This window comes from Empidonax traillii, unplaced genomic scaffold, assembly GCF_003031625.1.
Source record: "Empidonax traillii isolate 1590-97213 ecotype Southwest subspecies unplaced genomic scaffold, ASM303162v1 scaffold1936:size116929, whole genome shotgun sequence".
Lineage (NCBI taxonomy): Eukaryota > Metazoa > Chordata > Aves > Passeriformes > Tyrannidae > Empidonax > Empidonax traillii.
In genome coordinates this window covers 12,585-35,610 of record NW_020957129.1, presented here as the reverse complement: position 1 = coordinate 35,610, position 23,026 = coordinate 12,585, and the positions used below count along the sequence as shown (strand labels likewise).

The 23,026-nt window shown below is 53.0% G+C and overlaps 1 protein-coding gene across 5 annotated transcripts in view; it reads left to right on the top strand.

The window, feature by feature from the left end:
• ACAP3 (ArfGAP with coiled-coil, ankyrin repeat and PH domains 3) overlaps nt 1-23,026 on the top strand; it is a 36,427-nt gene that overhangs the window by 6,723 nt on the left and 6,678 nt on the right. For 4 of the 5 annotated variants that reach the window (XM_027909066.1, XM_027909068.1, XM_027909067.1 and 1 more), the window contains exons 4-17: nt 6,564-6,622; nt 7,946-8,129; nt 9,286-9,330; nt 9,741-9,836; nt 10,137-10,211; nt 10,963-10,974; nt 17,821-17,933; nt 20,096-20,147; nt 20,599-20,699; nt 21,084-21,195; nt 21,340-21,548; nt 21,840-21,909; nt 22,039-22,133; nt 22,623-22,837. In XM_027909066.1, the coding sequence (XP_027764867.1) occupies nt 6,564-6,622; nt 7,946-8,129; nt 9,286-9,330; nt 9,741-9,836; nt 10,137-10,211; nt 10,963-10,974; nt 17,821-17,933; nt 20,096-20,147; nt 20,599-20,699; nt 21,084-21,195; nt 21,340-21,548; nt 21,840-21,909; nt 22,039-22,133; nt 22,623-22,837 (1,438 nt within the window). Of the gene's footprint in view, nt 1-15; nt 70-6,563; nt 6,623-7,945; nt 8,130-9,285; nt 9,331-9,740; nt 9,837-10,136; nt 10,212-10,962; nt 10,975-17,820; nt 17,934-20,095; nt 20,148-20,598; nt 20,700-21,083; nt 21,196-21,339; nt 21,549-21,839; nt 21,910-22,038; nt 22,134-22,622; nt 22,838-23,026 lie in introns of all 5 variants that reach the window. The other variant, XM_027909065.1, reaches the window with a different exon arrangement.

Genomic DNA, 23,026 nt, shown 5'->3' with positions numbered 1-23,026 from the left:
TTTTTTTTTTGGCAGGAGTGCCTCGACAAATTCGGAGACAGCCTGCAGGAGATGATCAACTACCACATGGTAAGGTGCTGCTTCCTCTTGTCCCTTTGGGTGCTCCTGGCACCCTCCTCCTCAAGGTTGATGGTCTCCTGTGTTTGGTTTAGCTGACACTGCACAAAGAAGGGTGAGGTCAGAAACCCTTTCCTCAGGGTGGGAGGAGAACTCACAAAGGTCCCACTCCAGGTGCTTTGTTCTTCTTTTTGGATGGCAGAGGATTCACACAGGGCTCTGGCTGTGAACAGCCTGCATGTTTAACCTTGTTACTTCAGATTTGGAATAGACTCTGAAGCCTGGGGCCTCAAATTCGTGGCATTAGGACGTTGGTGAGGCCGTGAATGGGCCAGTCCAAGAGCACTGAGCTGTTCTGGGAGCAGCTCTGTGGGGAAGGATTTTAACACCCAGGACACGTTAATGCTACACCAAAGGAGGGCAATGCCCAGACATGGCTCTCCTGAGCCAGCTGCACCCCACTAACACACCCTGCCAAGTTCAAATCTGCCCTTCCTCCATCCCCAAGCGTCCCAAACCTCCTGGAAGAGGAAGACGCTTCACGGGTGGGCTCCTTGCCAAACCTGCAATTTGAAGTCTCTTTAAGTCTGCAAGAGCTCAAGTGCTTTAAAGTGCAGGAGCTCCGGGGGTGTCAGCACTGGACTGACCCACTTTTCATCCACGATGCCCCTGTCAAAGCACATTAAGCACAGCTGGTGCTTTTGGGATGCAAGATAACCACGTGCAGCTGGGGGAGAAGCTGCAGCAAGTCCATTTAATTATTTCATGAGGCAGGTGGAAGGACTGCCTCCTGGTTAAAAAAATGACAGGGGAAAAAAGGTACTGCACGTGCAGGTCTCCTAGGACTGTGAATATTTGGGAACAAACAGCTGGACAGCAGTGCTGTTGGTGAGGAGAGGGGGAGTGTCAGAGGGAAGCTGTGTTTGTGTCAAAGCAGAGACAGTCACACCCTGATTCTCTGCTGCTGCTCAAATTTGGTGGTAAAACTTTTCTACCAAGGAGCATCTGAAGCCCTGAGAAGCTCCCCCCTTTGATTCCAGGGATCACAGCACAGCTGGATGAGTGAGTGGTGCAGCCCAGCCTGGAGGAAGCAGCCCCAGCCAGGAAGCTCTGGCTGCAGAGCTGTGTCTGCAGGCTCTGCTGCACCAGCTGTGCAGCTTCCCCTGGCCCTCTGCTCTCTGCCAGCAGTGGCACTGCTGGGACTGCTCTTCCCTCAGCCAGCCAAGCAGCAGAAGGACCCTCAGCCAAGCAGCAGACAGTCCCAGAGCTGTCACATCCCGGCTGATGTGGGATCACCCTTCCCTCGGGGGCTCTCCAAGCCAGCACAGGGAATTGTGCTTAAACCCTCCCTCCCCCCCCAACCTCTGGAGAGCATCCTCCTCTCCTGGTGTGCAGCAGAGCGAGTCCCTGTCCAGGAAATGGCTTTGGAATGACTGCTGCATCCTCAGCCCTTTCCGACAGGGGCTCGATCAGCTGGGTTATTTTTAGTGCCTTGTGCTGTTTTTGTGTGTGTGTGTGTGTGTTGGCTCATCCACGCCTGAGGAGCTCAGCTAGGAAACAGTTGTCAGTGCTTACTCCAGGAATGTGGCCAGGACAGTCTGTACAACTGGAACAAGTTAAAAAGAAGGGAAAGTATCCCACCCCCCCCCAAAAAAAAAAAAAAAAAAAAAAAGAAAAATCAGTTGTTCTGTACTTTTATTGCCAGAGCACGGGGCCTGGACATGTCCTGATTCAGGCTGAGCCAAATCTAAGCTTAAAACTGCTTGGATGTGGAAGATGAACACACTGAGCTCTGGAGAATTCCCACCTTTTAATGCACGGGGAGGAGTAAACATCAAAGCCACCTTAGGGGACAGATGACAAGAGTTGATTTAGAGCTGCAGCCAGTGTCCTCTGCCTTTTTCTGTCCTCTCAGCCACGTGCCCTCTGTCCATTTTTAACTTTTTCCAGCACTGTGGTCATCCCTCCCTCGTGCTGGCTCCAGGGATTACAGAGGGCACTGCCCTGTGCCTGCACCAACTGGATTTTGGGGGCCAGTTAAAGCCATTTCCAAAGCAACCAGACAAACCCCGTGAACTCCTGGCTGCGGTGCTGGCTGGGAAGGCCCTGGAAGTGGTGGTGATCCAGGACTTGCTGAGCTGTCCCCTGCAAGTGGCTGCTTCTTCAGAAGTTTGGGCTCCTGGTTGTGTTAACCTGCCTGACCCTGTTTTCCCTGGGAATGGCTCTGCAGGGGAGATTTTCCCCGGGAATGGCTTTGCAGGGGAGACAGGGAATGCCAGAGGGCTCAGGCAGACCGAGGTGGGTCATGAGGATGAGTAAGAGGTCAAGGAATGAATTTCTGCAGCTGGCTGTGTGTGACAGTGTTTGACAGTGGGCTGGGCAGTGGCACTGCCCTGGAGCCCCTGAGGATGTGCCTCTGTAACATCCCAGCTCTTCAGCTGGGAGGCTGATTTTCCATGCAGCTCTAGGGAAAATGACCTTAGAAATTCCTGGACAATTAACTTCTTCCAAGGATGTTCTGTTCAGAGCAGTGTCTGGGAAAAAAGGAGTTTCCTGCTGATACAATGCTGACCTCTTGAGGCAGTGAGTGTGTGTGGGGGTGCAATAATCCCTGGCTCTGCCAGAAGGTGGGAAAGGCAGTTTTTCCCACCAACCCTGCACATGCCTTGGAAGGCAATCCCAAGATCTGCAGCACAGGCCTGTCACATTTACACATCAGCCCCCTTTCCCTCACAGTTCCTTTCTCTGCGTGATCAGAAAGATGAGGAAAGGGGAAAGGATGCCAGTGAAAGTGCTGCTGTGGTGGGACTCAGTTCACCTTCAGCAGCACCAGGTATTTTCCACCCCAGCACTGCCCTCACCAGCGCTGGGCTGAGCTTCACTGAGTCCTGAGCTTTCCCCTCTGCCATAAATCACTCTGGCCACGTCACAGGGATCCTCCAGCAGGAGCAGGAGCAGCTTGCAGGGGAGGTTTAGGTCTGCTGAGCGAGCTGGGAAGCGTTTCCTGCTGACAAGAAGAAAAAGCCACCCAAGCTGTGATGAGTCAGGGAGGCAGATGGCAGATGTCAGTGGGCACTGCTGCAGTTCAGGGGGGAAGGAGAAGGAAGGGAGAGTGGAAAGTGCTTCCAAGGTGCTTCCAAGTTCTCCACAGGGTTTGGGAGGACCACCTGTACTTGCTGACAGCGCCTGGGAAGGGTCCAGGTGTACCAAGTAAGGGGGGGGGTTCAGCATTTGTGGATGCAGAACTGCCATCTGACAGGGGAGATGCTTCTGCCACTGTGCCCTGGGGCAGTGACATTGCACTGGGCCAAAAAGCTTCAGTGAGCTGCTGCCCTTGAGGTTTGGCACCAGTGTGTGCAGTTAACCCAGCTCGGTGCTGAATTCTGCCTTTCGGGAAGACTCGGTTCGTGGGGGTTTCTGGAATTTCCTGGGTTGTCTGTTTTCTGATTAGGGGAAAGAATCAGCTTCAGTAACAGGGAAGGGGCAGGAAAAGCTGTCCCTTGACCTAAGCACTTGAGCTCTTGAGCCCTTTGTGAGAGACTCAACTTCACCTTGGGTCAGAAGTGAGACTGTGCAGACGCCCAACATGCAGAACAGAAGTTGTGTTTGGGCTTGTTTTCCAGATAAAAGGGTCAGGCTCCCACTCCCAGGCCACCAGGCAGCCAGCTCTCGTTTAAATGCAGCATAAACCAGATCCCAGACAGTTTTTTTTGGGGGGAATGAGGTCTCCAGACTGGCCATGAGGGAGGTCAGAGCTGGGATGTGACTCATGGCCACTGTGGGGAGGGGAGGGGAGAGCCTCCTTCATCCATGTGTCCCACAGCTGCAGAGGAAGCTCCACGCCCTCCCTCTCCTCAGCTGGGGCAGGAGAAGGGCTGATTCCCTTCATGATCCCCATCTCATGCCAGACTGGGGCTCTCAGGGCACCAGCAGGCTGTGATGGTCCCCACCTCACCCACACCTCACCTCACCCACGTCCAGTTGAGCTCCAAAGACTGATGTTTTCCAGCTTGGTGCTGGCTCTGCCTTGTCCCCCTGCATCTGCCTGGAGGTGCCTGACCCCGATCCATGGAACAGCTTCCCAGCCTGGCTCCAGACCGGTGTCATCCCCACAGCCTGAGGGTCCTGCTCAGCCCTGTGATCCCAGGGTGGTGACACCCCTGCCCTGCCCTGCCATCCCTCAGCTCCTGCTCCCTGAGAAACTCCCACCACGAGTGGGGTTTTGTTGCCATCAGTCTCTGCTCAGGCCCCGTTCCCACGTGCAGCTGGGATGTCCTATTTCCGAGCTCTGTTCCAGCAGTTCACAGCCAGGCAATCCCACTTCTTTCAGGCTCCTGCTTTGCTCTGGAGCCTGCTGGGATCTCCCCTCCTCCTGCAAGCTCCACAGGGAACATCCCTTTGGATGTCTGATGTCTTCTATCCCAATTATAGCCTCCGGTTCCAAGAACAACATCCCGAGCTGCTGGGCCTGCTCTCGTTTCTTGGGCGCCTGAAATTCCTAAAACACGGGGTTGGGGTTATCCTGTTGCCTCAGAAGCCCGTGGTGGGAAAGGGAAATGTAGGATCTCAGGGCTGCTGGGTGAGAGGGGTGTTCATTCCCTGTTCATTCCCTGTTCCACCCCGACCCTCCTCACAGATGTGTGTGAGTCATGGGCTGGACCTCTCCTGTCTCTGTGCAAGCAAAGACGGAGGGTGGGGTGGTATTTGGTCTGGAAAATCTTAAAACAAATGATTTGTTCCAAGTTATGTCTGGGAAAGGAAAAAAAGCCAAGGTTTGATTTTTTTATTTTATTTTATTTTATTTAAATATATTTGAAACTTCAGCTCTCAAAACTCTCTTTATTCTGTGCTGAAAATTGAATGGGGGACCCGCTTGAAAATGTTCCCCTGGTGATCCTGCCTGGCAAAATTAATGCTGGAGCAATCAAAGGGATACAGGTATCAGGATGCTTCTCAGCAGAGATGCTGCCTGCAGGAAAGGCATGTTCATTGCCTGGGATTCCCTCAGAAACCACTTGGCAATCCCTGCTCCAGGCTCTCACTGGATGAATCCCATCACAGGGGTGTGGGGGCTCAGGAGCAGGGGAGAGGAGTATTGACAGAGCAGGAGATGGATAAATATGTATATATATATATATCTATATGGTCTGACTTCCTTTTCTGTGCAGTTTTCCTGTCCTGGTACCAAGATATTTCAATTAAAATTGCACACAGCAATGTCCCTGTGCTGCTTATGTGATCCCCACGAGTCCAGCTCCCTCTCAGTTGAACAGCTTCAGGAAGGAGCAGCTTTGGGCACTTGTCTGCAGTCCTAAGTATGACAAAATCATGTCCCTTCCTTTCCCTGATCCAAAGCAAATGTGTCCCCCCTGGCAGAAACCAATGCTGGAAGCTCTCCAGGTGTAGGTGCAGGTGGGAACCAGATGGTTTCTTGCTGCTTTCCCATCCCTGGATGGCATCCTGAGTGGAGGGAAGCCCAAAATCACTCGGGGAAGCAGCTCCATGGGAAGAGCTGCAGGCCAGGCCGGTGCCTCTTGGAGTGCTGCTGGAGAGAGGGAGCGGATGCCAAGAGCAGTAAATAATTTACATGGGTAAGAACACAAAGCTGGGTGGTCTTTGGGGTTTTCTTTCTTTCCCCCTTGCTTTGCATCTGTTCATATTTAGAGGCTCAGCCAGTCCTGGCGTGTTCCTGGGCTCGTCCTTGGCTGCAGCAAAGCCCCTGATGAAGGTGGTGGGGCTCTGCAGCCACTGCTGCTGTGCCTGCTCGGGGTGGTTTGGCCTCCCTTTGGAGCTCTGCACCTGTGCAGTGTCTGTTTTTATTTGGCAATCAATTTAATATTTCCCCAAGTCGAGTGTGTTTGCCCTGTGATGGCAGCTGCTGGTTGATCTCCCTCTACTTGTCTCGCTCCGTGAGCTTTTCCATCTTGTTTTCTCCCCTGCCTGGTTGAGGAGGGGCACTGAGGGACAAAGATGGGCAGAGGGTGTAGGGATAATTTATTTTCTACAAGAGAGTAAAATTTAAAAGATTTTAAAGAACCAAGTCTCTGTTTTCACCGTGTACTTGGACCTCTCGCCCAGCGTGTGGCTGCTGGGATGTTCCTGGTGGTTCTGTCTCCTTCCCTGGATGTAGAGCTGAGGTACCAGTGCCCTCCTCTGGCAAAACGAGGAATTCGAGACTCGGGATAGTTCAGAACAGGGATATATGAAGGCAACTGCTCCTAAAAACTCTTCTTGTGGAAGAGCACCAGCTCTTCTCATGGGAGAATGTCAGGGGCATAGGTCTCTCTGGCACAGGCTGTGGAATTCTGCAGGGGTAAGGGAGTGCTGCAGCTGGGGAAAAAGATGTTATCCATTGTGACAGGCAGCAAGAAATGGGCACCACCGAGCCCTGGGGTGATGCTGAGTCCCTCACACCGAAGCTCCTCGAGAGTGGCTGTGGATTTTCTGACTCCTCAATGTTTCCCTGTTGCAAAACATTTGAATTTCTTTCCCCTCCTGTCTTTCAGATCCTGTTTGACCAGGCTCAGAGGTCAGTCCGGCAGCAGCTGCACAATTTTGTGAAAGAGTGAGTACTTGTCTTATCTGTTCAGTCTTCAGCTTCCTGAACTTCCATCGCACGTGTCCTGGGGAGCAACCCGAGCATCTCAGTGGGAGGTGACAGATGTGGGAGCCCTTCTGCGTGTGCAGGGAGCAGCTGGCCATCCCTGTGCCCTCAGCCTGGAGCTTGTCCACCGCTTCAGAGTGATTTGCTGATGGAAAGCAGCTTTGCAGTGCCCTGCTGTGAGCAGAGCGTTGCCCATCGAGGCTCTTCGCTCCTGGGGCGCTGCAGAACTGGGCCCAGCGAGTTAATTGGATGGAGACGGAGTGTCCCTGGGATCGAGGCTGTCCCTGCTGCATTCCCACATTTCCTGAGTGCCTCTTTTCCCCAGGGCAGGTCCCCTGGTGCAGGGATCCCACGGCAGGCAGCCGAATATGTAGGTCAGAGAGGCAGCTGAGGTCTCCACTAAGCAGGAGCTGGTTGCCATGGGAACGGGCTGAATCCCTCAGCAGCTGGGTGCCCTGATGGAGGGAAGGGGTCCCTGGCTGACCCCCTCCATTCCTCAGCCCCATCTTCTTGCCCAGCACTCCCCCTACCCCCATCTATCTTCATAATCATTTCTCTGATGAGCTCAGATTTAATCTGCTTAAGGCTGGCGGTGGGAAGGGGGGAATTTCACCCTGGGTTTGGGTCTGTCCTCCCTTCACCATCTTTCCAACTCGTTCCTTTGTCCTGCTCAACCCCTGGAGCTTTGACATTTGCAGTGCTCCTGCCCTGGGTGGAAAACAAACCCCAGGTTTGGGACCATTCTTAGGAGCAATCTGCAGCTTCCTGGCTGATGTTGGGAACAAAGCAACAATGGGAGCTGTGCCCTGCCTGGTGATTCAGACATGGGAGGGCAGTGCTTGCCCTCTGCCTGCTCTCCCTGTCCCCAAGCCTCGCTGGTCCTTGCCTGGTTTATTTATGGGGTCACACAGGAGGGTCAGCTTGCCCTGGCCTGGTGTCAGCAGCCAAATGCCCTTTTATCACCTTCCCAAACCACAGATCTTGCTGAGCAGGAGGGCTTTATGAGCTAAACCTTGAGGCTGCAGTGATGCTGCTGTTAGAGCTGGTTGGAAAAGACCTCTGAGATCCTTGAGTTTCCTTACCAGCTGCCTCTGAAGAAAGGTTTGATTTACCCTGGACGTGGTGATGCTTGGAGGGGTAGTTTGGAATCCCAGTGGCATCTGAAGCCGGAGCTTGGGGTGATCACAGCGTGCCTGGCTTCAGCTGTCAGTGCTCTGGTGTCAGGGCTGCTCTGGCTGCTTTGTGACAGTGATTTCTCCCCACCCCTTCTCCTGTGGGTCCCAGTGACGTCAGGAAGTTCAAGGAGACCAAGAAGCAGTTTGACAAGGTGCGGGAGGACATGGAGATCTCCCTGGTGAAGAACGCCCAGGCCCCCCGGCACAAACCCCACGAGGTGGAGGAGGCCACGGGCACCTTGACCATCACCAGGAAGTGTTTCAGGCACCTGGCCCTGGACTACGTGTTGCAGGTTGGTGTCAGTGCCTCCCCCCACCACCTCCCAGTTCCCACTGAGCCTCCCAGTGCAGAACAAGAGACAAAGGGACTGCCTTCAACAGGTTACTGCATTGCTAATCCCTTTTACCCTCTGCCCCCTGAGGCAGGGGGTCCTTAGGATGTGCTTCCCTTCCTCTCAAAGTGCTCTGGTGTACCTGAGAAGGAAAACATTACTTTTATTTTTCAGTGAGAGAAATGAAGTGGCTTAGGTTGAATTTTCCATTCCCAGCAGGGATTTCCTGCAGGAACACTCACTCCCTGCTCCCACAGCGGTCCAGGGTTTGTCTTTGAATCATTCATAGCTTTCCTGGCAGGTCTGTGCTCTCACGCAGTGGGTGGATTAAGCAGAGAAATTCAGTGCTGCCTGTGTGTCCCCATGAGCTGTCACTCCTGCAGCATCAGCAAAGACCCATCTGCTGACAGTTCTGGCTGACCAGGGGACAGTCTCTGGTGTCACATCCTCTGGACACAAAGGCAGTGCTTTCCCCCTCAGAGTATAAATCATGCATGTTGTTGGTGCTTTAGCACTGCAATTTTTTTTTTTAGATCTTGGAGGCAGCCATGAATGCACCTTTATTTCCTGGCAAGGTCACACCCTAATAAGCTCCCTCCATTTCTCCCACTGGCAAAGAGGGAGAATTCCTTGATTGTGCTGATCCACCACTGGGGAGGTTTCTCTGTTGGTCCCCTTGGAGGTACCACCTTAAACCCATCAGTTTTGAAACGTGCAGCTTGTCCAGGTGTCCTTTGGGGTTTAATTGAGGTTATAATGAGGAGAGTTATTTTATTCTTTTCTATCTGTCATGTGGTACCTGCTCGAGGCAATTTTCAGTGACCTGATAAATTGAACACTTCCTTCACTTGACACCAAATGTCACCCTGGGGTCACTGTTTGTTCCAGCCTGTGGACAGACATCCATCCACCAGTGGCCTTGTAGCAGCCCAGAGCAGGAAAAGGCATTTTTATTCCACCTGAAACTGCCCAGAACTGTCTTGACAGAAACTTAACCTTCTGGAACTGTTCAGGGCCACTCTGTGGGTGCTCTGGGGAGGGGGGGGTGTCACAGCAGGCTGTTCACAGCTCTCCAAGCCAGGCTGGTGCTGAGATTTATGTCCTGCTTCCTCCCCAGATCAACGTGCTGCAGGCCAAGAAGAAGTTTGAGATCCTGGACGCGGTAAGGGCTCCCTGTGTTTCCTGGGGCTGCTCTCAGTGAGCCCATGCAAGGCAGCCCTCTCCCATTTCAGGTTGCATGGCCCCATTTACCAGCTGCCTGCCCCGGAGATACTGTTGGGACTGCTCTGGGGGCTGCAGGTATGGCAACAGAGGGCAGCTGGAGGGCCAGCAGGATCCTCCCCAGGCCAGCACTGAGGGGATTTTCAGGGGTGCAGGACATTGCTTTTATGCTCTGTGCTCGCAGCAGGTGGAAGGAATTGGGAGAGGAAGAGTGGAGAAGAGGGAGAGGCATCTAATCTAAGGCTTGCTTTGGAAAGGGAAAGTCAGACCCAGTTTTGTGGGTAATAAGGGTTTAGGGCTTTCCATTTTGTCCCAGAACCTGTTCTGACCCCGCTGTTGTTCCCTCCCCAGATGTTGTCCTTCATGCACGCCCAGTACACCTTCTTCCAGCAGGGCTACAGTCTGCTCCACGAGCTGGACCCCTACATGAAGAAACTGGCCACAGAGGTGAGGGGACAGGCAGTGTGGCTGCCTCAGGCTGTCTGAGGGGGTGAAAGCACATCCCTTTTCCCTGTCCTCACACTTGGTCACCAGGGAAGTGGCTGGAGCATCAAGCCTGGTGGAGACTGGATGGGGTGACACTTTGTGGGGTGGCAGCCAAGGGCTGTGGTTCCTCAGTGCACACCCAGACACAGCCTGTTCCCTCCTTGAAGGGGGGTTGGGATGTTAGGAAGGGCTGGTGTAATCCCAGAGCAGGACCATGGCTCATAAAACTCTTATACCTGCTGTCCTTCTCCCTGCCTTCAGCTGGACCAGCTGGTGATTGATTCTGCCGTGGAGAAGAGGGAGATGGAGCACAAACACGCCCTGATCCAGCAAAGGGTGAGTCCTGGGGTGCCAGCAGCGCTTGTGTCCATCTGGATCACAGTGGGAGCTGCCAGCTGGGGAGGGGCCTCGCTGGGTTAGTCCTTCCCAGCCTGGAGATGGAGATCCACCCTGTGGATGCTGGGATCAAGTGCAGGATGTTCAGCCACTGAGTCTGGAAGGCAAAGGGGCACAGGCAGGACCCCCCAGGCCAGGGCACCAGGGGTGGTTTCCCAGCTCTGCCCCTGACCTGCTGCGCCTCTGAGCAAACCTTCCTGCTCTCTTCATCTCCCTCTTTGCTGCCGAGGGCGTGGGAGTCGTTCTTGAAACGTTCTTTAAATGTTGCTCCGTGAGTAGAGGAGTGGATGTGGCGCTTTGGAATCGCCTGTGGAAAGGATTGCAGGGCAGAGCTGCTTTCTGGGGAGAGATGAGAGCATTTCATCCCACCCTTTCTTTCCCTCTCCTCTCCTCCAGCCTCACGTCCTTCCCCTGGGCTGAGCCAGCCAGCTTTTAGCTGACCAGCTGTGTGATCTGTGTGTGACTTCTCCCCTGCTGGAACTGGGGAGGAACCACCACAAACTGGCAGGATAATGGGATTTATTATCAAACAAGCCTGACCTTTCACCAAGGAGGCATCTTTAGTTAACGTGGGCTCTGATTTTTTCAGACCTGGGAACGATTCCAAAATCAGAGGCTTGCAGAAATATCAGCTAATTACTTATTTTTCTTTTCCTTCTCTTCTCCCTGGACTGCTGACCTGGCCCTGCAGACTCTCCTGCAGGTGAGTACCCACATGCATTTCCTTCTTCTGGCATCTTTATTTCTCAGAGTTTGCTGCTGTGCCTTTGAAAGCAACACAAAGAAGCCTTGGCACGGCATCAGTGGTGTCACCCGAGCTGTAGATGTAATTTTAAAGCCCAGTTTTAAGTGAGTCAGGTTTCACCCTCACCAAATGGCTTTTCAGCCCTGTGCTAGAAGGTGGTTTGGGTTGCCTGAGATGCTCAGCTGTGACTCAGGGTTGCAGTGGCAGCAGTGCCTGGCTGGCCCCTGGTGATGGCTCTGGTGGGAGGGAGGGCGTGTCTGGCAGGCTCTGGCAGTGTGGATCGATACATCTGCACAGGAGGAATTCGAAGTGGCTGCTGTTTCCTCTCTAATGCTCTCCCCCTGCCTCAGAAATGTCATAACCCGTGAAATGGGACCGTAACCAGCTCTGAAAGCCGCTGAGTGACGTGCCCTGGGAATGGCCTGGCCGTGTGCTGCCTCTGCTTAAGTGTTCTGAGAGAGGGGGGGAGTCCATTTGTGAACCCTCAGGCCCCCTGGGACTCTGCTGGAGTGATGACTTCATCCAGGGGGAGGTGGAAAATCTCTCCAGTGCCTTTCTCTGCAGTCTCTTCCCGGGGCTTTGCTGGCTGGAGCAGCAGGGAGAGCAGCAGAGCTCAGGATCCAGGAGGGAGGGTGAGCAGCTCCTCAGGAACACCCAGGCACAGGGCTGAGCATCCTCACTGCAATTTAGGGTTTCAAGCTTCCTGCCTGGGACTGTCATGAGCTGCTTTGCAGCTGCTCCGAGTCAGTGCTGCTCCTCCCTTTGTGATGGAGCAGTGGCCCCAATTCCCCACAGCATTTAATTGAATATATCCCTTCCTGCTGAGCCCACAAAACCCTCTGGTCCCTTGAAAAATGGGGAGATCTAGTCGGGCTTGATTAGAGTGGTGGCATGAATACCATTTTTTCCCCACTAGTGCTGCCTGCTAAGGCAAGACAGACTTCCTTTAACCCAGAAAATTTGGGTTAAATAATACATTTGGGAGTGATTTTGGGGGGGTGGGAGCTGTGCAGATGCCGAAGGCAGGGAATTGTCCTTGGGCAGCTTTGTGAGGTGTGGGGGAAGCCTTCTGAGAGCCAAGTTCATAAGGAAATGGTCTGCGGCATTTTGTTTCATTATTGTTTTAATTAAAATGAATCTGCTGGGAAAGAAAAGCTCATCACAAACCTCGACTGTTTGGTTTGCTGCTGTAATTTAGGTAATCTGGAAAACACAGACCTGGGAATTTTTCACAGTGGGAAACGAGTGGAGAAAGGGTGATGTTCGAATCGGTCCTTCCTCACAGACCTTCCCGAATCCTTCCACTGCACCAAAGCTGAGAGGACGGGCTCTGAAAGTGGGAGATGTTAGATTGGATATTAGGGAATATTTCTCCACTGAAAGGTGGTCAGGCGCTGGAACAGGGGTGGAATCACTGGAAGTGCTCAGAACCGTGTGGATGTGGCACCTGGGGACGTGGTTTGCTGGTGAAAACCGTGTTGGCTTAAGAGCTGGGCTTGATGATTTTTAGAGGACTTTTTTTTCCCAGCTTTAACGACCCTGTGATTCCAAGAACAGGGGGCTGTATAAAAGCTTCCCTTTCCCAGCCTAGAGCAGTTTGTGCTGTGTTGCCTGTCAGGAGTGCCAAGGCAGAGCTCTCTGCCTCATTTAGCCCTGCTGGTGGATAACAAACCGGGGGCCATCTGGCACCTCAGCCCCCCGATCCCACGGCCCCGCTCCAGGAGCTCCGGGAAGCAGATCCCGGGCGAGGCAGACAAGCCTGGCTCTGTTAAGGTCAGGGAGGCACTGGGTGAGCATCCTGCTGTCAGCTGGGCTCTGTGCTCTGCCTGGCTTCTCCTGCCAGCTGTATGGTAATTAGCAGCCCCTGCTCTAAGCTGATTGCCCCTGAATAGGAGGCTCGGGCAGGGGGGGCAGCAGGTGGTCCCCAGGGGCCAGCAGCCTTCCAGCGCCCCTCGCTCCCACAGGAGCCGAAGGCAGAGCTTGGAGCTTCCCAAAAAAAAAAAAAAAAAAAAAAAAAAAGAAAGAAAGAAATAAAGAGGAGGAGGGGTAAAGGAGAAGGGGCTGTGAAAGAAATCCCTCCTTCCCTGCCAGCCCCCGGTGCTGAGCAGAGATGCTGCTCTAGAGAGGGAGAGAGGACACGGAGCTCAGCTGTGCGGGCGGGAGCGGCACAGCCTCCCTGGCAGCTGCAGCATGAAGATTTTCGGCAGGCTCGAGTACCTCCTGGTAAGGACAGCTCCTGAAGGGGTGGCTGGGCTTGGGGGAGCACATTTAGGGCTCCCTTTTCCCGTGGGAATTGTGCCTGTAGGACCTCGCTGGCCGGTGCGACCCCAAACCTGCGGTGAATTTTTGGGTCCCGTGTGTGGGCTGGGAGGGCACCGGGGCAGGGCACGGGTCTGTGGGCATCATCTTCTGGCAGGGAGAGCGTTTGGCATCGGGAAACTCCAGAAACAAAAGGTCTGCCGTCGGGATTTGGCCGGAATGGGTGAAAAGCTGTCTGAGCAGAACGGGATCGGAGGTTGGGGGGGGGGAGCCCTCCTCCAAATTCCATCTGCTCCGAGGGGCTGGGGTTGGACCTGGCACAGACAGAGAGGTGGAAAGAGCCAGAGAGAGCAAAGCTTGAGATCCAAACAGGCACCAGGAGAGAGCAGCAAGTGCAGGCACCGGGGTGTGTGTGTGTGTGTGGAGGGGGGTGTGTGCATCTTTAGGGAACGGGAATGCTCCTCACAATTGGATTTGCTTTGCAATCAAACAGCCAAACTGGGCACGATTTCCAACTGGCCTCCAGAAGTTGTGTTCAGTGCATGGATGCTGTTAACGTGCCCCCTGTTATTGTGAATATTGAGCATCACTGGATGCCCAAGAGAAGGCACTTTTGGAGAAAAGCCTTTGTCTCCTAAGAGGGAAAGTGTGCATTGCTTATCCTAAATAGTACTGATTGAAAAGAAAATAATAGGGGGGTTTGGCAGTAAGAGGCATTTATTTGAATATCTAAGAACTGAAAGGAGTCCCTGCTCGTGCTTGCTTAGGTTTGATAGTTTTCTATCAGTGAAAATCAAAATACTGTAGAAAAAGTGGTGTTATTTCCATGCTGAACTGAGAACTGAGGGAATAATGCTGTGACTTTTCCAGGCAGAGCCGTGGCCATAGTGATTGTATTTATTTTAAAGACCTTGAAGAAGTCTTGGTATTTTAGAAAAAAAAAAAAGGTTCTGTCTGTTTTCAGCCAGAGGTTGTGCTTCTTGGGATAGGAATGAACCTGTTAGTGTTCCTTCAGTGGGATTGCTCTTATTCAGGGCTCTTTCCTTGGAAGATTCCCTCCCCCAAAGATTCCAGGCTGTTGAGGGGCAGCTCCACTCATATGAAATCTGTGCGCTGATACTGGAGAGCTTTTTAATTTAATCAACCATTTTCTCTGCATGAAATGCTCATTTCTGAGGAGGAATTGGAGGAAGCAGTGGAGCTGGACTGGGCAGTCCCTGGGTGGGCCACGAGGCCACCTTCAAATTAGGTTTTCTCTTTCTTTTTTCCTCCCCTCTTTTTCTTTATTTTTATCCTTTCCTGGGTCTGTCTGTGCCTGTGCCAGGTTTTTAATTTCTATTTGCTGGTTTGAAAGCATCCACATTTTAATGTCCTTTCTCATCCTTCCCCCCCCCCCCAACTCTGGACGTGTCTCTTGGAATGTGTGTTACTTCATCCTTGCTCCAGCAGCTCCCATGGAAACCATTGTGGTGTCCTCTCAAAAAGAATATCAGTTCCCAGGCGGCCTCGTGTGTGAACTGGGAGTGACAGGGCTGAGGAGGGGACAGTGAGAGGGGTTGCTGTGATTTCCTGGGAGGGAAAGGGAAGCAGATGACGGCAGAGATCTGGTGTCTTATTTTGGAAGACGTCCGATTTCTTGTGGCAGAGCGTGATCCGACGTGTCGCTGCTGTTCTGATGGTGACTGCACATGCTGCTGGAGAAGCCTTTTACTGTGTCAGGCAGTTTGTTCGTGTTGCAGAGACAATGAGGTGCTAAATGCAGGCTTAATAAATCAGTCCCAGACTCGTTTAGGGCAGGCTTGCCTGCTCCCTGTGCACGTGTCAGTGAGGGGAGGAATTCAGCAGAAGGTTGGTTGTTAAAATCATGCATTAAAACCTCGAGGAGAAGGAAGAGGAGGGGGACAAGAGAAGGGATAAGATGTGCTCATCCTCTACATCCACAGAGACTGGAGGCAGAGCTGATGCTGAGCTGGGCAGTGTCACAGCCAGGAGACCCTTCCACTGATTGCCCAGAACTAACAAGGATCGAAATCTCTTTGTGCCAGTGAAGGGAACAGATCCAGGGGGCACGTTATGAAGGGCAGGGATTGCTTGTCACACATCTGTGCATCCCCCACGGTGTTTTCAGCACCTTCACCAGGATGATCTCCACAGGCAGAGTCTAAGCTGGCTCTGACCTGGAGTCAGAGCTCGGCAGATGTTCTTGTAACTCCCTTTTCCAGAGATCTGTCCTCTTTTCCAATGCCTGTGGTAAGAAATTCCCCTGGATGGGCTGCAGCAGAAGCCTGATGGGTGTAGGAATCCGTGGGTTAAGCCATCCTTTAGGCTCTCTCTGGTGTGCTGGAGGTTTCACAGGTGCACTTGCCTTGGGTTTGCCGTTTCTGCCCATCTCCCTTTTGGCCTTTGCCTGGCTGAGAGAGGAGAAATTACGTTGATCAGGGGCATAAATTCTGGATTTTTCTCACCCTCTGCCTTCCCTTCATTTGTGTTTCAACACTCCCAAGAACTTCTGAGCAATGGGATGGAACAAAGTGGCCCTGAGGCTCCGAGTGCCTGGGGGTGATGGGCAGGCTGGTCCTTCTCCCTCAGATCTCTCCCTTGATTTGGACCTGCTTTACAAATCCAGCTTCCAGCTCTGGTGACTGTTCTGCCCTCAGCTGCCCTTCAGGAGTCCTGTTGGTAGCACTGGGGTTGCTCAGGACTCACAGCAGCAGAAAAAATGAGCAGAATTTGGCCCCGGGGACCTTGGTTGAGTCATGTCAGAAATCATGTGTGCCCTGGGTGGGGTTTGGGTGTAATCTACAGAAACTGGGCTCTCGGTCCCTTCAAAGGATAGGGAACAGCTCCATGTGCCTTCAGCTGTGCATCTCCAGCCACTGAATTTGCAGAGGTGTACTACAATCCAGCCTAAGCGAGGTTAAATTCCCACCTGGCTTGACTCCACTGCTTTTCAGTGGATTTACCCCAGTGACGTGGGTGGCCCATCTGTTCCTCCTGCACTCCCCCAGCAGCAGATCCTCCTTGCCATCACTCTGCTTGAGAAGGGCCGCTGAAGAAGTCAGGAGATTAGGTTTAGACCCTCCCCCTGATTTTCTTTTCCCCCCCCTCAATTCCACGAGGTGAGGCACAGCTAAATGGTCATTTTTAAGCTGGTTTTGGAAGCATTTCGCCCTACACTCGCTGTGCTCTCTTCAGCAAGCTCCAGGTTTTTGGAAGTTTGCATTATTTGCTATAAATCAGTGCAGATTCTCATCAAACATACAGAATTGTCACTTCGGAGCAGCTGTGCAGAAGTCACATGTTGAAATATCTACGAGTTGCAGGAAAATTCCCCCCAGCCTTTGTTGTTTGCAACGTGGACATGAAAGGCATCTGCAGGAGAGGAGCCCCGTGGGATTCACCCTCTCAGGGCAAGAAAATTTGGGGCTGAGCAGAGCCCTCTTAATTGGGTGCCTTGCAGCAGTGTCTAATTGGGCATCATGCTGTCTTTCCAAGGAGTCACTGTGGCCTGTCCCATTGTATCTCCTCCCTCTGGATCGGTGTTATTCCTATCCTGACACCTCCCAGGCACGTTTGCATCTCCGAGTGTGGAAATAACTCATCTTAATGAGAGCCAAGTGCGTGTTGCCTGGCAACACGGCATCAGCAGGGTCTGCTGAGCCAGGAGAGGCTTCTGATGGGGCTGTTTTCACTGCTGTGGCTTTGAACCGAGGTGTGCAGGGGGAAATGTTTGCTCTGGAGAGAGGGAGGTGTGGGTGGGACGGGTGATTAGAGTGCAATCAGTGAGCAAGGAGACGACGTGCCTTGGATCCCCACGTTAGGGGGGAAGCTGTCGCTGCTCCATGACCCAGTTTCTCCTGGGAAGGAGGCAGCCCATTGCCCAGGGAGGCAGATCCCACGTTCTGGAGAGCAGCTGCTGTTCCCTCTGCTCTGTGTCAGCTGTCAGAAGCCATGAGATCTCCCTGGTGAATCAGTGCCAAGCTGACAAATCAGCTCTGACTGGTAGCACAGCACGGAGCGGGGAGTGGGTGCAGACTGGAGATGGCATCTGAGGATAGCTAATGAGCATGGGATTGATAACTCTGGCCCTCCAGGAATCAGCACGTTTTTCCTTGTATGAAAAGGCTGGGGTTTGTTCTCTCCCTGGCCCTTTGCAGCCCGGGGGGGTGGCAGCAGCTTTGCTGCCTCACGTGGCCAGTGAAAAGCACCTCTTGCTTTATTTCCCACTGCAGACTGACCCAAATGGTGGGAGTTTTTAGCCCTCAGCTGCCAGAGGAGGGAAACACAGCGTGTCCAGTGCCTTCCTGCAAACAGCAGGGGCAGATAAAACTTACTGGAATGGGGATGATTCCTGACTGCTCCCCTTGGCTGTGGCCCACTGAGGCAGAGGATGTGCTGTGACAGGCAGCTCTGCCTGAACCTCGGGGTTCTGACAGATGTGTTTCTCTTCCTGAGGGTTTGATCAGACTCATCTCCACCTAGAGATGATCCAGATGGCCCTGGAAATGCAGCCAGGCCAGAGGCTCAGGCTCTCTCTGTTTGCAGGACTTCTCCTACGATGACTCAAAGGTGGAGTTCAATGTGGATGCCCCAAATGGAGTGGTGATGGAAGGCTACCTCTTCAAGAGAGCCAGCAATGCTTTCAAAACATGGAATAGGTGAGCAAGAACCCGTATTCCACTTGATGTTTGGGCTGAGACTCTGCACAGGAACACACCTCCCTTTTAGTGAGCTCTTACTGACTGCTGCCATCACTGCAAGGATTCTGAGCTAAGCACTTAAAAGCTGAGTAGTTAAAATAGTTCAAGTGAGGTTGGTTTGAGAGTTTCTGCAGTTTTAGTGCCTTCCACGACGGGAGGAGGACGAGGTTCCTTTCAGGGAGGAGAGGGCACAGTGCAGCTCAAGCCTTGCCCTGGGAGAGCTGCCCATTTTTTAATAACTAAGAGATAACACCATAACACAGCAGGACGTGCCAGGATTGTCAAAGCTGCCTCTTTTGGGGCAGGGACATATGTGAGAGTGGAAATACCAACTGTGCTGCCAGGAGCCTGAGAAGTGGCTTTCAGTGCCCTGACCCTGCTCTTAATAATTTATCCATATTTCATCTGATAGCTCAGTGGGAATGCCTGGCTCATCTGCCTCCTGCACCAGCCAGGAGCCTCTGCAGCTGCCAGAGACCTTGGAAAGTGGAAAGAAAGGTTTCATGTTCTACCCCTGCTCGATATTTCTGTGTTTAGTTTCCCTTGAGACAGCCAGTGGGTTTCACAGACCGTTGTACAAAAGGATTCAAACCCTTCCAAGTGGGTTTCTAATGCATGAGATCAATGCTGGTCTGACCTACATTTCCTCCCCTCACATAACAGGGAAATGATAGAATATTAAGAGATCTTTTACTTGGCTGTGGGATACATGCAGAGGATACTGGAATGTGCTGCTGTTAGGCTTTGGAATAAATAAGCAGTAAATGCTTCAGTGAGCAGTTTATGGGATGCACAGAAACTGCCTGTACTTGCATGGAAAAAAAAAAAAAAGCCCTGGAATTATTAAAGATTTCTGAAGTGGTTAGATAAGCAGCTCCTTCTCTTTGAAGCTTCCCTGAGTGCTGAGGAGATTCCAGACAAATTTAGTGTCGTTTCTTAGCCCTCAGGCTCTCTGGTCCCCCTGGCAGTCAAGGGCTAAGTTTGCACTTGGAGGAACCAGTGCAGCAGTGTTCGAGTTCAGTGCCCTGGGAAGGTGTCTTAGCTGAATTTTTATCACCTTTTTAGGATTCCCTGCTTGGTGTTTCCTAAGCAAAGTCCAGCCTTGATCCCCAGTGTGGCTGCTCTCACTGACCCCACGTGTTTCTGGGCAGCAGAAGGTCGTTCCAAAGCCTGTCAGGTTAATGCCAAGACCCGTGCTTGGCTTTTGGGATGGACAGGAACAATTCCAGGCAACTCCCTTCTCCTTGCAGCTCCCCTGGCTGTGAATTCATGGGTTACCCCAAAGGGCACTGACCCTGGAGGGAAAATGCCCCTCTGGAACTTTGTTTTTCCTGCTATCTGAAGAAACGTCAAGGGCTTTCCGTGCCCCCAAATCCCAGTCACCCTCCTACAGCCCAGTCACGCAGAGGCAGCAGCCTCCCCACAGCTATATCCATCTCTTCAATCCCACCCACCCTCAGCCACTTCTGCCCACAGCTCAGCTATTCCCAGCTCCTGGAGCCCACTCATCACCTCCTCGCTGAGCTCAGCCCCTCTGGCAGAGCCTCCCCCTCTCACGGGAGCGGGGAGGGAGCAGCCAAATCCTCGTGGAATCACAAAATATCCTGAGCTGGAATGGACCCACGAGGCTCGCACTGAGGAGCTGAGCAGAGCCTGCAGCTGTCACAGCAGCTCAGGGTGATGCTGAGCCAGCTCAGCTCATCCAAGTGGGCTCCCAGCTGGATGGGGTGGCCTCCAGTTACCTGTATTTTCCCATTTCTCCACAGACATGTCAAGTCCTTTTGTCCTCTTTCATCACTTTAATATTTCAGCCGTGACAAAAGAAAGGCAATCCTGTCTCCTCTCGTTTTCCCCTTCATTCCTGTGCCAGCAGGGTTTGTAATACCTGCTCTCAGTAACCCCCTGCTGCAACCCTCGGACTCTTTCTGCTCAAGTGTTCCAGTACCTTCTTCCTGAAAACTCAGTGGTGTTCATGGCTTCCTTTGCCCTCCACGAAGGTGATCAGGTTGCTAAATATTTAAATAGAGATATAAATGGAAAGATGCTGCTCTGCCACAAGCTGCCTGCCTGCAGCTCTGCTGTTTGCCTGTCCTGATGTCTCTCTGTCTATCTGCCCTCAGGAGGTGGTTCTCCATCCAGAACAGCCAGCTGGTGTACCAGAAAAAGCTAAAGGTCAGTGAGGCTGCCCCAGATGACACCAGAGGATTAGCCAACTGCTCTGGTGTCCTTGCTTTGCTGGGGACTCCTGCCCCGTGGTGGGGAGTGGGGTGGAAGGAGCAGGGAGGGGATTTGGATCAGAGGGACAGCAAGCCCATTACAAGGTTAGACTGTTCTGAGGGTGAAGTGTCAGCAGATGGTGTTTGTTAAACAAATGTTTATTTAGATTACACATTATTCCTGTTCAGCTGAGGAAGTTGGTGAGGTCCCCAGCAAACCTGCCATGTCACGTGCATGTTGCCCTGTGCTTTAATTCCATATAACCCCTTCCCATTGCCCTGGAGAGCTGGGGTGGGCTGGCTCTGCCCTCTCTGGACTGTGTGCCAACAGCAGGGTTTGGGAGGGAGTTTTCTGAGCTGTGACACAGATTGAGGAGCCCTCAAGGCCCCCGTTCTCCCCGTTCCAGGATGTGCTCACGGTGGTGGTGGAGGACCTGCGGCTCTGCACGGTCAAGCCCTGTGAAGACATAGAGAGGAGGTTCTGCTTTGAGGTGGTCTCACCTACCAAGTGAGTTTGGTGGCTTCCCCAGGCCGTCCTCGTGGGAGCTGGGCTGTGCATGGAGCTGCAGGAGATGGGATTGGAGCAGATGCTGCCCTGGGCTGTTAAATTGTGGCTGGGAGATGCCATTGCCCGACCTGATACATTACATAAGCGAAATTATATATTATATATTACATCTAATACACATCTAGACAGTGCAACTGGCAATGGCCAGCCTGTAAAAAACAGCTGTCAGTGTTTGAAGAGGGAACACCCCTCTCAGTGCAAACTTGTAGCATTAATTTTTGCCCCTTTGCTGCCCGCGCTGGAATGTCCAGGCTGAGGAAGAAGGGGAACAGTCTTGCCCAAAATGTCCTCTTGCTCTTCCCAACTGCTCCCCTGCCCTTTCAGGAGCTGCATGCTGCAGGCTGACTCGGAGAAGCTGCGCCAGGCCTGGATCCAGGCTGTGCAGGCCAGCATTGCCTCTGCCTACCGGGAGAGTCCGGACAGCTACTACATCGAGGTGAGCGAGGAAACATCTCCCATTTCCCCCATCCCTTCTTGAATTAGCACCAGATCATTCTTCTCCTGTCAGTGCCTCTGCTGTGCAAAGCCTGGTTCATTCCACAGAGCTCTGCAGAGCCCTCGAACCCTTTTTCCCCTGCAGAGGCTGGACCGAACTGCCTCCCCCTCCACGAGCAGCATCGACTCCGCCACCGACTCCCGGGAGCGCAGCGGGAAAGGGGAGACCATCCTGCAGAGGGTGCAGAGCATCCCTGGCAACGACCAGTGCTGTGACTGTGGGCAGCCAGACCCTCGCTGGGCCAGCATCAACCTGGGCATTCTGCTGTGCATCGAGTGCTCAGGGATCCACAGGTACTGTGTGTGTGTGTGTGTGTGTGCCCTGTGTGAGCCAGGCATGGATTGAAGGCTCCTGGGGGAAAAGGCTGGAGCTGGAATTGCCACTGACTAAAATGCTTGCCCAGATAAATTCAAAAGCAATTGCTTGCTGAGGTACCTGTGTGTGCAGGTACCTCCACTCTGCTGTAGCTGCATCTGGGTAGAAGATAAGTAAGAACTGGACCAATCTTGCTCATCTGAACATGCATAAGAAGTTCTGTTTTGAGGCATGTAACCACTTTGCTTTTCTTCCTCTTGGATCAACAGGAGTCTGGGTGTTCACTGCTCCAAGGTCAGATCCCTCACGCTGGATTCCTGGGAGCCAGAGTTACTGAAAGTGAGTGTTGGAATTTAACAGCAAGAGATGGATGAGTGGTGGGCATGGAGGGAGTGTTATTTGGTGACAGAATTGACTGGCAGGTAACTCCTCACCTGGGGATTTAATTCATCCCCTGTTGAATTGCAGCTGATGTGTGAGCTGGGGAACAGCACCATGAATCAGATTTACGAGGCACAGTGTGAAGAGCTGGGACTCAAGAAACCAACAGCAGGGAGCTCCAGGTGAGTGTGGGGGCACACACTGGTCCTCCCTGTCCTGTGGGAAGCCATCCCTCCACCCCTCCATCCGTTCATCCATCCACACTGCAAGCCCAGTAGCCCAAACTCCCTGGAAGGGCAGATTTGGAGGACTCTAAAATACCTCAGGTACACCCACCTCAACTCAGTCCCTCTGGAGCTCACCTGAGCTTGGCCCTCACGAAGGTCAGGGCGGGCAATACCAGCCCTGGTGAAACGTGCTGGAAACCAGGACTGGCTGGGTTTACACCTGCTCTGAGACCTGAAGCACGTGGTGGTGCCCAGGGCTGAACATCCCACTCCACTCTCAGCTGCACCCTGCACTTCTCAGCTGGGTTTTTAGCGGATATTTTTAGCTTTGAGAAACCTGGATTTTAGGTCTCAAAAAAGCCAGGCTGGTAAAATCCCCCAGGGCGCCTCCACCTCCTCGTGACTTGTGACTCTGTGCACAGCTTGAGGCTGCCCTTCTCTTAGGCAGGACAAGGAGGCCTGGATCAAGGTGAAGTACGTGGAGAAGAAATTCCTGAAGAAGCTGCCGAGTGGGGAGGCTCTGGCGGAGAACGAGCGGAAGCCGCGGCGCTGGTGCGTCAAGAAGTGCCAGAGGCACAACAGCACCACGAAAGCACCCACAGCTCGGAGGAAGTACCGGCACGAGGCAGGGAATGCCTCCCCAGCCATGCTGTCCTCAGGTGGGAGCATCCCTGTGCCCCCTGCTCTGTCCCCAGCTGTCCCATTGACAGCCCCTGGCCCCGGCTCTCCCTGGGACCTGCAAACCTGCCCTGGCTATAATCCTAAAAAAGGCTTTTGCACATGTTGGCACAGGTTTTTAGACCCATTTCCTAACGTTGTCCCTCTGTTTAAGGAGCTTCTTCTCGTGG